The 12,954-nt window shown below is 38.1% G+C and overlaps 1 protein-coding gene across 2 annotated transcripts in view; it reads right to left on the reverse strand.

The window, feature by feature from the left end:
* The window catches only part of si:dkey-178k16.1 (band 4.1-like protein 1), a 62,700-nt gene that overhangs the window by 7,190 nt on the left and 42,556 nt on the right, over nucleotides 1–12,954 (reverse strand). For both annotated transcript variants that reach the window (XM_052091562.1, XM_052091561.1), the window contains 9 exons: nucleotides 12,282–12,457; nucleotides 10,509–10,711; nucleotides 9,831–9,869; nucleotides 8,183–8,218; nucleotides 5,245–5,397; nucleotides 1,946–1,996; nucleotides 939–1,328; nucleotides 281–526; nucleotides 11–70 (listed from right to left, as the gene is read on the reverse strand). In XM_052091562.1, the coding sequence (XP_051947522.1) occupies nucleotides 11–70; nucleotides 281–526; nucleotides 939–1,328; nucleotides 1,946–1,996; nucleotides 5,245–5,397; nucleotides 8,183–8,218; nucleotides 9,831–9,869; nucleotides 10,509–10,711; nucleotides 12,282–12,457 (1,354 nt within the window). The remainder of the gene's footprint in view (nucleotides 1–10; nucleotides 71–280; nucleotides 527–938; nucleotides 1,329–1,945; nucleotides 1,997–5,244; nucleotides 5,398–8,182; nucleotides 8,219–9,830; nucleotides 9,870–10,508; nucleotides 10,712–12,281; nucleotides 12,458–12,954) is intronic.

Below are 12,954 nucleotides of genomic sequence, written 5' to 3' on the forward strand. Positions count from 1 at the left end.
CCATACTTACAGGAGAGACCCTCTCTGTCATGGAGTACGCAGCCTCACGCATACTGCTCATACCATGATCCTATCATAGCAATTGGAGAAGTTACAATCTAGAAGAGATCCACCACTGTTCATATACATATTAAGACATTTTAAAAAGTAACTACTGAGTTGCTTATGTAATTTATGGTAATTAATAAAACCATAGTTACAGCTTCACAGAATGTTCCTCAACTTGGCACACTTTGACATTTCTCCAGTAAAGTATGAATGATCATTTAAAGTTCTGTACCGGTTCTGCAATCTCCATAATGGTCGTGGTAACCTCAGAGCCATTAGGCTGTGTTTCAATCTTGACCTCGGTTTTCCTCAGAGCCTGGGTGGCAATGATTTCACTGCTCTCTCTGATGAGAGAATGGATCGGAGGTGATTCTGAGCTCTCACGTCTCATTGACTGGGCATTAGCTTGTTCTGTCGAGTCTTTCCTCATGGCTTGGGCAGCTTTCACTGACCGTGGAGCTTTCTTGGGTACATAAGGCTTGGGAAAGAAATTAAACAGATCAAGATAAACCTAGGAGTGATCTTGGGAGATTTAAGAACACAGTGCCAGTGAAAGGAACTTGGCAGTACACAATGAGTCATGGTAAAAAAAGAAAAGAAAACAGAATAAGAAGCAATGAGGAATGTAATGAAATTTTGAAATCAAAGCAATCAAACCTGAACTGATTGATATTCAAATATGGAGGGCAGCATCAAAAGGAATGGAATTAGCATCAATCATGAATTCAAATTCCAATGTAATTTCATTCTTTGCTCTGATGCCCTGCAGAATGCGAGAGAAAATAAAATGGGACGTGATTGCAGTCTTAAGCACATTTACACCTCAGACCTCTCCAACAGGTGAATGGGTGAGCCAGCCACTTTGCTGAAAGAGAAGGATGCTTGTCTACCTCTGGTTTACGTTCCTCCGAGGTCTTCTGTTCTACAATAGGCTTTGGTTTCTGTATGGGCCTCTGTACTTCCACAGGTCTCTCTTCAGGTAGGAAGATAGGATCTGCTCCCAGTATAAACGCTGGATGGGTGGACTGGTCAGAGAAGCCAAACTCATGTGAGAAGTCTTTCTCTCCTAGCTCAGTCATGCCTCTGGAAAATTCCTCGATGCCAGTTTGGAAGTCCATTAGGACAGTGAAGTCCACCTCAGCCTCCAGGCTGGACGTTGAGCTAACAGTGATACTCGAGCATTTACGCTCAATGCCCAGGTGGGTCTCCTTCAGGTACAGAGTCTCCAGATCAGGATCATCTTCTGACACAGATCCCAAACGTCTCTCCCAGGGCTCTCTCTGAAGAAGCAGAAAAATAGCAGATCTTGGTGCTAGGAACCAGCTGTGCTAAGAGAGCAAATGTTGACTGAGAAACAGCAATTTAATGGATGTTACAGCATCTTCACAAGATAAAAACGTATGACACATTCAGAATGAGACAACAATGTGGTGGCTGATGGTTTAAAAGGACTATAGTATAGTGGGGATGCAGGGATTAGTTCAGAAGCGTTACATGTCTCTGAGGAAGGACTGAGACAATAAGATGCTAAAAGAGCATGTTCAACCTAGGGTAGCATACTGCACATGAAAAGTTTGTAGTTCATATATTATCCTTCTGCAGCCATATCTGTCCAATTTCAGAGTTCACAGGCAAGTCTTTGTGACAACATCATGTTAATGTCATGCTAAATAAGGTAAGCCTTGATCTTGCTAAACAGCGTCGGGTATGCAATGCATGTGGTGGATTAAAAGTAATTTGTGTGTAGGATGGTTGTGGATCATGCAAGTAATTTCATGCTGTGAATGAAGAGAGCAAAGGACAGAGGTCATGTTTTGTAGTGCTTATCAAAATGCGAAAGAGCTTGTTGGTTAGTAAGGAGGTAGCAGTGGGTGAGATGAGTGGAAAAATGAGGCACCTGGGCTTCCTCCTGAGGCTCCGCATGAATTGCTGGGGTGGGAAGGGACTCCTGGAATGTGAGATGAAATAATAGGAAGAGCAATGCAAAGTTAGTGACTGAAATTTGAGGTAACAGGGAAGGAGCCCAGACTAGGCCCTGAACCAACAACCAAACATTAAAATATCTGACTGAATAAACTGACTGAAACAGATAAAAACGAGAAGTCTTAAACAGTGTGAACTAGAGCGTACAGCGTATTCCACCACAGCCATTAAAAGTTAAAATATATTATGGCAGCTGGGTGCAATTTTCCAAAAATAACTACTGAAGACCCTTTTAGCAATGGAGCAATCAGCACATTAGGTCTACTTTAAACCATGTTATCAAAAGAGCAGTTCTTCTAGATTACAGTCTAGCTCTTCTAGTCCAGAGTCTTTTTACTGCCAGAAAAACTTTCATCAGCACTTTCTTTGTATGAGTGAATGTGTTTGCATGCACACCAATATGCTGATAATTACCAAAAATTAGCTTATTAAAAAAACTATTCAAACAATGCAAGAAAAGGTGTTTAAATGGCATTTGAAATTAACAGGTTATCCTCTGTTTCTGATGTCAAAACATAATCAGTCATGCGCACGACACTTGGATAAGCCAGAATGAACACTGTTAAAGGTGTTAAAATGCAGAGCTTACACCATTGTTTTTTGCTTAAACCATTTATGATTGTACCTCGATAAAAGAAAACCATTTAAGGCATTTGCATGATCGACTTATTATGCATAATCAGTGTAGGATTGTGCATATAAACATGCTCAATGCCTTTCTGTTCTAATGTCAGGTAATATTAGCTGTCTGTGAAAGTCTGTGAAAGCTGCAGCTCAAAAGGAGAACTTCAAAGTTACCTGTATTTTATTGCAAAATAAATTATTGATCAATTCATTTTTACAGCCAAGTTACAGGGCAAATCTGAACTCCTATATAATGAAGCTGGGTATAATATCTCCCAAACGACTAAAACCATTCCTTGTATAATCAACTTCAAGAGCCCTTCTCATGAGCGATAACATGGCCATTTTGAAAGTCTTAATTGCAGAAGCCCTTTTGTTTGCAAAAATGGAACAGCATGGTGTACAGGCCTTTTGATTCCTTGCAACAACCATTCCTTACATGCCTGGTGAGAGGGAACCAGAAAAAGAATGATGGAAGGAAAGACTGCACGTCAGGTGGAAAGTTAGTGGAACGGAAGCCTGAAGCTTAAGCGATGGAGATTATGTGGAAGATCCTAAGTGTTTTCAAATGCGCAAGCAGATGCTGAGCTGTGCAGAGAAGTGAGAGGAAAGGAAGTGGTACATCCTCATCCAATCAGACAGCAGTTATGGTAACTCATACTTCTATCAGCCAATTGTAAGATCACATACAAAAATTACTATTCTACACATCTCTCCTCAGAAACAGTTGCTTATGTTTTACTGGTATGTGCAATATGCAAAACTATAAGATATGGATGTGCCGTTTCATGCTGTGCTTAAAGTCCTGTGAGTGACAAGCAGATATCAAGCAGTTGTTACCACTGGTTTCCTCTTAGAAGATTCCATGCTGGAACTCTTGTGAAGACTGTTGCTAGAATCGCTTTTGGAGATCTGTTTGGTATATGTTTCTCTTGTCCTCTGCGATTTTATAGGTGGGCATAAAGGGGAAATTGGATTAAAGGCGGAACATGTTGAATTGGTTGAGAAGTCAAACATTAAAGATGGATCTTCAAAAAGAAACTGATCTTGTTCAATGCTAAGTCTGTAGTCAACACTGTTTTTGAGATGCCTGTCTTGGAGAGACTGGTTATATTCTCTGGCTTCCCTATTGTGACAATCACTGTTCAGGTCTTGCATGGCAAAAGCTCCAGTGTCTTCTAGAATGGCTGAAATTTGCTTTTTCTTAAACTTGGTTCCTTCATTTCCATCAAATGATCCTGCAGTGCTTGTCTCACTTGGCTGTCCTTGCAACTTGGATGCTTTATTACATTTCAGCTTCTTCGACCTCTCGGGCTTCAGTGGAACAATGCGTTTTAACTCAGACTGTGATGTGTCACTTGCCGTGGAATCTTGCCTTTGGATTGTTGAACATTTAGCTGTAAAATCACCTGTTTTAGGTGTCTGCTTTTGTTTAGTAGATCTGGTGCTCTCTACAATCTCTATTTCGTAGGTTTGTCTCTCCCATATGCTTTCATTATGACGATCTCGTATGTATTTGTCTATGGCTGCATTGGGTGAAGCCTCACCAAAGCTTCTCTCTACATAGCTTGCTAAATCCTGAGTCTCGTGTTCTCCATGGGTTACACCCCTGTACTTTTTATCAGCCCAGTGTCTCTCTGGTGCACATTCATACCCATTTGCATGAATGACATTCTCCAATGCACATCTGTCCTGCGGGTGCCCATTATATGCTGTATCCTCCAAAGTACAGGGACCCATGAAATGGTTGTACCTTAAAGCAGGGCTTTTAGCTCTATTCCTTAGGGGCTTCTCTGGTGATAGGACAGTCTCTGCCATAGTCCTTTTCACTACACTGTGTTTTTCTCTCGTGTCACTGTCTGTGGTGGGGATTTTCTCTCTCATTATGTCTTCTGTGTCTCTGTTGAATCCAGTGGCTAATGAAGCTACTCTAGGACTCCTGCTCTTTTCCTCTTTTTTACTGAGGTTCACACCGCTTTGACAACCGTCTTGCTTCTCAATCAATAGGGACTCCTCTGAGGCCTATATATCAATAGAGTGAACAGTTTCAATGGCCTGTGAGTGCCACAACATGGCCTCTATGGTAACTTGTACAGCGCATATATTTGCCATGTGAAAACCTGATGCAAGATAAGACAATTTATTGATCCAATGTGGTGAAACTTTATCAAGTTGAAAATTATATATAATGTTGGATGTATGTTTTTAAAGTGAAATAAAATTGACAAATGCATGCAATATAGTTCAGAAGTACTTCAAATGGCATTTTATTGTATTAATATTGCATTAAACACTAATTCAAGAAAATGCATCCATGTTGTGTTCAGATTTACTACTCCAGCTAGCTTCTTTTAAAGTTCAAAATTGCTACAACCACTTGTCCTGAGACATGACATGAAATGGTTCAACAGCATCCACTTAAAGAGAGATTAGTCACATAAAAATAAATTGTGTGAATAGCAATCATGCATTTTGGCTTATTAAATCTGAGTCTAGTACTGACATAAATCCGATTAATTCTGATCAGGAATCTCAAAGCAGAATTGGAACAAAATAATATTATATCCCTTGTAGGTATCAACAACTCACAGAATTTTTCTCTGGAGTACTTCCCGGTGAAGCTCCAGAGAGACGTTTCTCTCTGTGGACCAGTTTGCTGTTGGGTTCTCTGAGTGCTCTTTTCAGCTCGTTGATACTGGCTTGATGTTTCTGCAACACATCCTCTGGTTTATCCAGGAACTGCTACAAAACAAGCAGGTCATTATGTTTAACCACTTACCTCCAGTTAGTTGTTCATTGGACAGCTGTTAGCAAATATTTGTTCGAATAGTGGTAGGTATTTAAGTAATGCAAAAATGAGACAGTTCCCCATGATAGGAGTTTTGTGTGTAGGTTTGTTGTTTTACAGATAAAATACAACCTAAACTTATGAAAATTATGTGACTGATGGAACATATTTGATCAATTATATTACGTGGCTCCTTACACGTATCATGGCTGTCCCAAGGTGAAATGTCCACTGTCCACATTTTAAATCAACAAAACCGATCTCCTTACCATAAACATAAACCTAACCGATAATGTAATAAAAACAAATGTAAGATGAAAAAGAGGCATTTTTTTTTTTAATCTCCCCAATTTGGAATGCCCAATTCACCATGCGCTCAAAGTTCTCGTGGTGGCGTAGTGACTCGCCTCAATCCGGGTGGCGGTGGATGAGTCTTAGTTACCTCCGCGTCTGAAACATCAATCTGCGCATCTTATCACGTGGCTTGTTGAGTGCATTACTGCAGAGACGTAGTGCGTACAACTCACCACGTGCCCCACCGAAAGCGAGAACCACACATTATTGGGACCACGAGGAGGTTACCCCATCTTACTCTACCCTCCCTAGCAACTGGGCCAATTTGGTTGCTTAGGAGACCTGGCTAGATTCACTCAGCATGCCCTGGATTCAAACTCACGACTCCAGGGGTGGTAGTCAGCGTCAATACTCGCTGAGCAACCCAGGCCCCTGAAAAACAGAGGCTTTTAAGAATAATGCTCTATCGGGTCTCTACCCTAAACCTTAAACCTACTGTATATCTAACCAAAAGTGCCATAAAAGCAGATGGGAAATTAAAAACACAATAGTTGATGCAACTAATATGTGCTGCTTGTATTACACTTTCAGCTCATGTGCTGACTCGCATGCTCTTCTTGAGGTCTAACAAACATGTGAAATGCATTTCCTTCCCCATTAATGTATGTAATGTATATTGTGATAAATCTCAATATCAAACGATATGAAAAAATAAATATTGTGATAATCTTTTTGGCCAATAGCCCATCCCTAGTTGGTTATGTATTGCAAAAATTAAAATGTATTGCCTTACAAGTTGCACCATAGTAAATGTGTTTTAATGTCATAAGATAGCATTATGTGTTGAGCAGGGTGAAAAGTGTTTATGAACATATACTCTGTTTTTATATGTGAGAGGGAATGAAAGTCAATATAATAAATAACCATATTAAGACAAATGTTTTTGTTAAACATAGTAACTTTTGCATGGTTCTGTATATCATGCTATATTAAAAATGTTCAGGAAAATCAATGAAAAAATGGTTTATAAATTATATAACAACATTGTAATGTCTATTTTTGGATAATCCAGTCATTGAATTAAAAACGTTATAAATGAAAATTGCTTCCTCTTTTATATTTTTCTCTATTTGGAACTTGAGGATTCAAAGTAACAACATAGTCAAAGTAAAAAAATAATTTTTTTAAATCAGCCTTTCACATTCCACATTCCAGTCATTACTGTTGTTGACCAATAGTATTATTACTATTATTATAACATTTTCCTCAAACTCAACACCTTCTCAAAGCAATGCAACAAAGAAATAATACATAAGTGAAAATATTCAAACACTTGTAGGATCTTAATGATTTCAGTCATCTCTTTAGAGAATAATGACTTTCTGAAGGCAAACATGGCCAGTTTTTTTCCTGATATCTACAATTATTTGAACAGAATTTTAGTAAAGTCATTGTTGTTTAGTTTAAAACCCTTTATTTTGCCGCATGACAGTGTTGTAGCTGTTTTCCTCATCAGTGGTGTTTACAACGTTGCGCTGTCTAGCCGTTTGAGATGTTTGACTTCCTCCATATCATTTTAATGTCAAAAATGTTTGACATTAAATTTTGAGTAGCACGCTTTTGAGTAGCACGCTTTATCCCATTCTGCGCTCTCCTATCTCTAGAGCACAAAATCAGAAAGCCTGCCAGACTCGTGTGCACATGCATGTGCTCCAGAGATACCACGTACGACACTCATGTGAGATACAGATGTGCGTGTCAGATGAGAAAAATATTAAGCTCTTATGAAGCACCGAACGCAAGATGAATCTCATTGAATTTGCTGAATTTCGTTGACTTTTCAATGCTGAAAATACACTGTCTATCTCTCTTCAGTTCTCTCAGTCTTACTTGATGCCCTGCTCACTAATAGATACACACATGCCAATTTGCATATCACGATATACACAACATAGCAAAATCGATTGACACTTAACGATTGACACTTTATATCGTCGCCATGATATATATCATCATATCGCCCAACCCTAGTTATTATAGTGCCTCTAGTGTTTATTTCACCAGGAAACTGGTGCGATACGTATAACAAGACACGTGAAAGTAATTTAGCAAAAATGTAGGCATAGTATCATGATTCTTTGAGACCAGGTTGAATAATAAATACTATATTTTAGAATACTTCAAATACAGCTAAAATATTGTGATGCTTATAAATTATGACAAATCAAACATCTATCTAATTATCAACATACAAGACAACAAAGCAGTACATAAGACAAGAAACATGCTAGTGTAGGAAACAAACAATGTCAGATAGACCTCCATCTTGGCTCAGTTCCTGTAACTTCCACTAGATTAAAAGACAAGTACAAAAATTGAAACTACAAACACATGTAATCACAAAGGGAGAGACGGCTCAGGCAGTGGATCTATGAGAAAGAGTACCTCCTTATTAGGACGTGGGGCCAAGTCATGGTCCAACTGGGATTAAGTGGTTGTGGGGGTAGGTATATGGTGCAAGCCAGGTAACGGGGATGCAGGTGAGGCAGTGGAGACAAAGAGGCAGAGCATGGTTGAATTCAGTAAGCAAGCAGCCAAACAGAGAGAGGAACTCTCATACAGATGTCGACATCAGCCATGGAAATACGGAGAGTGAATGAGGTTGTGTCACTGCCCCAGATACATATGTTTAGACTTGACTTACTCTTAAAGATATTGATCAAAATTATATATCCAGTTCAGTGAAGCAAATCTCCTGAATTTATTTTTAATTATTCAGACATGTCTCATGAGGTGTATGTACTGAATAGTATCTGTGCGTAAGGATAAATGACAAACTAACAACATCCTTAATCTCTACAAAACCTCTACATCATAAATCCACACACAGACTGTTCTGCCATTAGTCTAAGTCAACATGATGCTAAAATGGGACTAATCTGGCAATATGGCACAACCTCAGATCTCAGAACTCCTTCCCTTCATAAGATTACAAAGAGCTTTTACTTTACAGCTCATAATAATGAACATCAAGGTGACACAGACTTTAAAAATAGTATGTTTCTTAAATATGATGTGGTGTTGAATTTTCTCACTCCCATGCTTTTCCAAACCTGAATTACTTTCTTTCTTCTGTGTAACAAAATAAGGGTAATTTATGTAGAATCTCTGACCTGCTCTTTTCCATACAGTGAAAGAATAGATTGGTTAGAGGCTGTCAAGCGTCTAGCCAATGAGTTGAAAATATATAGCATAAAGTAGTTCATATAAACCAAATTTTATATGACTTGTGCATTATATTCCAAGTCAGAGTCTTGTGTGGAACAGACCAAAATGTAAGACTTAACTCACTAAAAAACTCCCCGCATCAGTTCTCAAGTCTCATTTGCACTCATTGTTAGTATTCAAACTTTGCATTTAAGTGGCATCGTGCCAGGTTTGATGTCGTAGATGCGAAGCGAAAACTCTCATGTTTTATAACCATTCTTGTTGCACCACATTTTAATATGCAGAGGGGAAGATTTTTCTTAAACAAATTTAACATTTTGGTCCGATCCTCATACAAAACTTTAAAAGTTTTTGAACATTATGTAAAAGTTGAATGGGCTACTTCAAAGCATATTCTTCTTCTTTTGAGTTTGACATTTGGGAACCTCTAGTCAATGTTTATTTGCATTGTATAGAAAAAAACTGTTGCGTTTAGAATTCCTTTTTTTCCCCGCAAAAGAATGTCGCACTGGTTTGGAACAACATGAGGGTGAATAAATGACAGAAATATCATTATTTTTGGTTGAACTATACTAAGGCAAAAAGGCAATCAAATAACAGTTATTTTTGACTATTATCACAGTTCTCCTTTAAATGGTTAACAAAGAATCGTTATACCAAGCTGATACTATGATTGGTCTCATTTGTGTGTCAAGAAAGTTCTACAAAGGCTGTAATAAATATATGGTCTACACTGTGGCTAGAAATTACACTGCTATATTATTGAGGCACTCTAAAGCCATGCTAGCAGTGTGTATGCACTTGAGATGATGACAGACAGACAATTAGAAACATACAGTAGCTAGATACATCACTCCAAAAATACCTCTGTCTTAGAGTCTACAGGAGAGCCAGCCTCCTCACTCTGTCCGCGAAAGGGCGAAGAGATAAGCAATAGTTAGAGAACAGCAGTGAAGGGTTAGCAAGGAGAACAGTGCAGAATCGGTATTAGATTGAGGAAATTAGCCGACAGGGGGAGGAATGTGAGAGTACAGGGCAGAATTGAAGATGTTAGAGGGAGGAAAGTCAAATTAAAGAGATATAAAGAAAATAGCCAGGTATAAAAATATATATTTTAGACTGAAAAAGAAAAAGTTAAAGATAAAGTGAATGAAACAGATAGGGAAAGAAAAGAAAGGTAGAGGTAGGAAAAGGCAGGGAGACTGATTACTGTTTGAATCAGAAGGGGCGGTGAGGGAAGTGTTAGTCAGGTGTTAGCATAACTCTGCAGCTAGTTGTTCTAATCTGCTAAGAAGAACACTTAAATGTTTCCATCCAGAATTTAAGGACAGAGAACTTGTACACAGGGGGGGGCAGGGGATTTTCTTTATCTGTATGGCTCAATCTTGATTTAGATCTATTTTGTAGATAATCACACATCTTTGTGGATCACTTCAATGCATCTATAATTTGATCAATGTAATTATGTTATAATGACCCAAAAAACGAATATTGATACTGAAATTGAAAGAAGTTAAAATAAACACTTTTGTGTGCACAGAACCTTGAGCTCCACAGACTTAGGAGTGAAGGTACTCTCTGGACGCTCATATTCAACTTCGTAAACCTGATCTTGGTCCAGGTCCTGATCCTGATCCAGACTGGGCTCCAGGTAGTCCTGGTCCAGCTCATCTCTGGAAAGACTGTGTATAGGCTCACAAGAGGTGTGCTGGGAGAGGTGGTCCATAGTGTCCCCTAAAGCAGACTCTGAAAAATATTATATTTCTGGTGGACTATTCCTCCATTGCACATGTCAAGTTTAAGATAACAGTCTTAATTATTATATTTATTAATTATTATGATTATTAAAAGTTGACAAATATTATTATTAAGATTTGAAAAGTAGTTTCTTAACATAAAGTGATTCTGTATAAATGGAAAAATAAATAAGTGAAAGTTTTAGGCATGAACACTTGTACTAAGTGAATATATTATGACTTAAAAACCCCAGAACAACATCTTATAAATATTATATGTTTGCTAGTTTGTAGCAGGGTTCCCATGGTCATGAAAAAACTGGAAATATCTGGGAATTTAAAAATTGTGTTTTCAAGGATTGGAAAAGTAACGGAAATGTGCATAAAAAACATGTATTTGTCTCGTTTTCTATTATTTAATGAGCTAGAGATTGCTATTGTGTAGTGTAAAACAATAATTTAGTCTGATTTGTCGGTGAATCTTTTTTTGAGTTATTTTCAATTAATTAGTCAAAATGTTTCACAATTTGGTCTAAATGTTTCATTAGCTAATCAGTCTGAATAAAAAACTATTTTTAAAAATCTGAATCCAATAATCACATGGACCTGGAAAGATCATGTATAGGGTGGGAACCCTGTTGAAGGTTAAATGGAAGCTTGGAATCTTGGTTTTACGCTTTCATCTATGCCAATCTGTTATTGGTAAAAATCTATGCCGATAGATGCTTTTTTTTTTTCTCCATGTGGCCGGCGCTGCAGGATTCTACAGTTAGTACATCTTGGTTCTGCAGTATAACAGCAGCCTATAGAGGTAAAATAATAGCAATCACTAACCCCTCGTGAGGATTTGCCATTGTCCATATTTTTATCCTCACTTCAGTGCATATTTTGTTATTTTGATAAGAAAATGAAGTGCTCTAAATTGAAGCGTGATCATGCAAAGAAACATATGACTATATGGAAATGGCCATTGGCACATACATTGTGCTGCCAACTTCATATCTTGTGAATAAAAATAAACCTTATTCCTCATTAAACCTCATCTGTTGAATATATCTTAATTTGTTTAATACTTAAATATAAAGCATTTTAACAGAGCCAAGTCTCTGTTATTTCAAAATAAGAGTCCCCAGTGTGTTTCTGTGTTGGGCTCCATATGGTTAGGATTGGTGTGAAGGTGGGTTTAGGGCATTTGCTGCCTGCCAAGAACAAACCAATGTTCATTGGGCGTGAGTTTTGGGCTCATTTATAGTTAAAAGTCCCACATTATGCACCAAATCCATATTTTCTGTTTATTATTGGGATTTTAGAATAAGCTACAACTGGGATTTTAATCATTTTGAACACTTGTAACCTCTGTCTGGGTCTGTCATAGTAAGGATAGACTAACAAAAAATGTTTATGTTCTATAAATCTTTCAGTTATCTGCCTTTTCCACCACTGTAGTTATCGGTATCTACAAAATCCATCATCAGCCCATGTCTAGAAGGGATATTCATTGTCTAAAGCACTTTTTCTTTTTTTTTTCAAATCTTTTTGTGATAGCTGTAAAATAAGGACAATACCATAATGGTTCTTACCTCCATCTATGCTGCGGGACAGCAGGTACCTCCTACTGACCGATCGTTCAAATTGAGGCGCTGGCCTGTCAATCAAAGCACTGGCTTGACGAGTCTGGGCTTGGGTCCGCCCACTGTAGCGAAACTTTGAGCCAATCACTAGAAACCCTTTGGGTGGAGGCTCAGGAGAGACCAACCTATAGAAGAAGACCGCAAAGCAGAATTCTTTTTTCAAAGAACCCATATGACCAACAGTAACACAACATAATGAGATTGGTTTGTACCAATTATAATGGGGTTTCATTTGTTTGATGACAAGGACCCCCAAATATAATGATCACCTGGGGAGGGACCCCCTTGCAAAAATACAAAGGCAACTACATTTATTTTCATAAGACCCATTCTCCTCATATCAGAAAAATATTCAGTTTGATTTAAAAAGACAACATGTTGTTTGCAAAATTAAATAAATGGCTTTAAAATGTACATTGTGCTAACACCAGCTAATTATTAAAATATTATCTTGAGTATATTTACTTTGTATTAAGTTGACAGTGAATCTGTTTTCTAATGGCTTTTGGATCCCAGTTTGAATAGTCAAACTTGCTAGCCTTAATGGCATTTCAGAGTTGGAGTCAAGACCAGACCCCCTAATACCAAGACCTAGCCCCAAGACTCAGACCTGTTGGTCCGT

The sequence above is a fragment of the Xyrauchen texanus genome, chromosome 25 (genome assembly GCF_025860055.1).
Source record: "Xyrauchen texanus isolate HMW12.3.18 chromosome 25, RBS_HiC_50CHRs, whole genome shotgun sequence".
In the NCBI taxonomy this organism is placed as follows: domain Eukaryota; kingdom Metazoa; phylum Chordata; class Actinopteri; order Cypriniformes; family Catostomidae; genus Xyrauchen; species Xyrauchen texanus.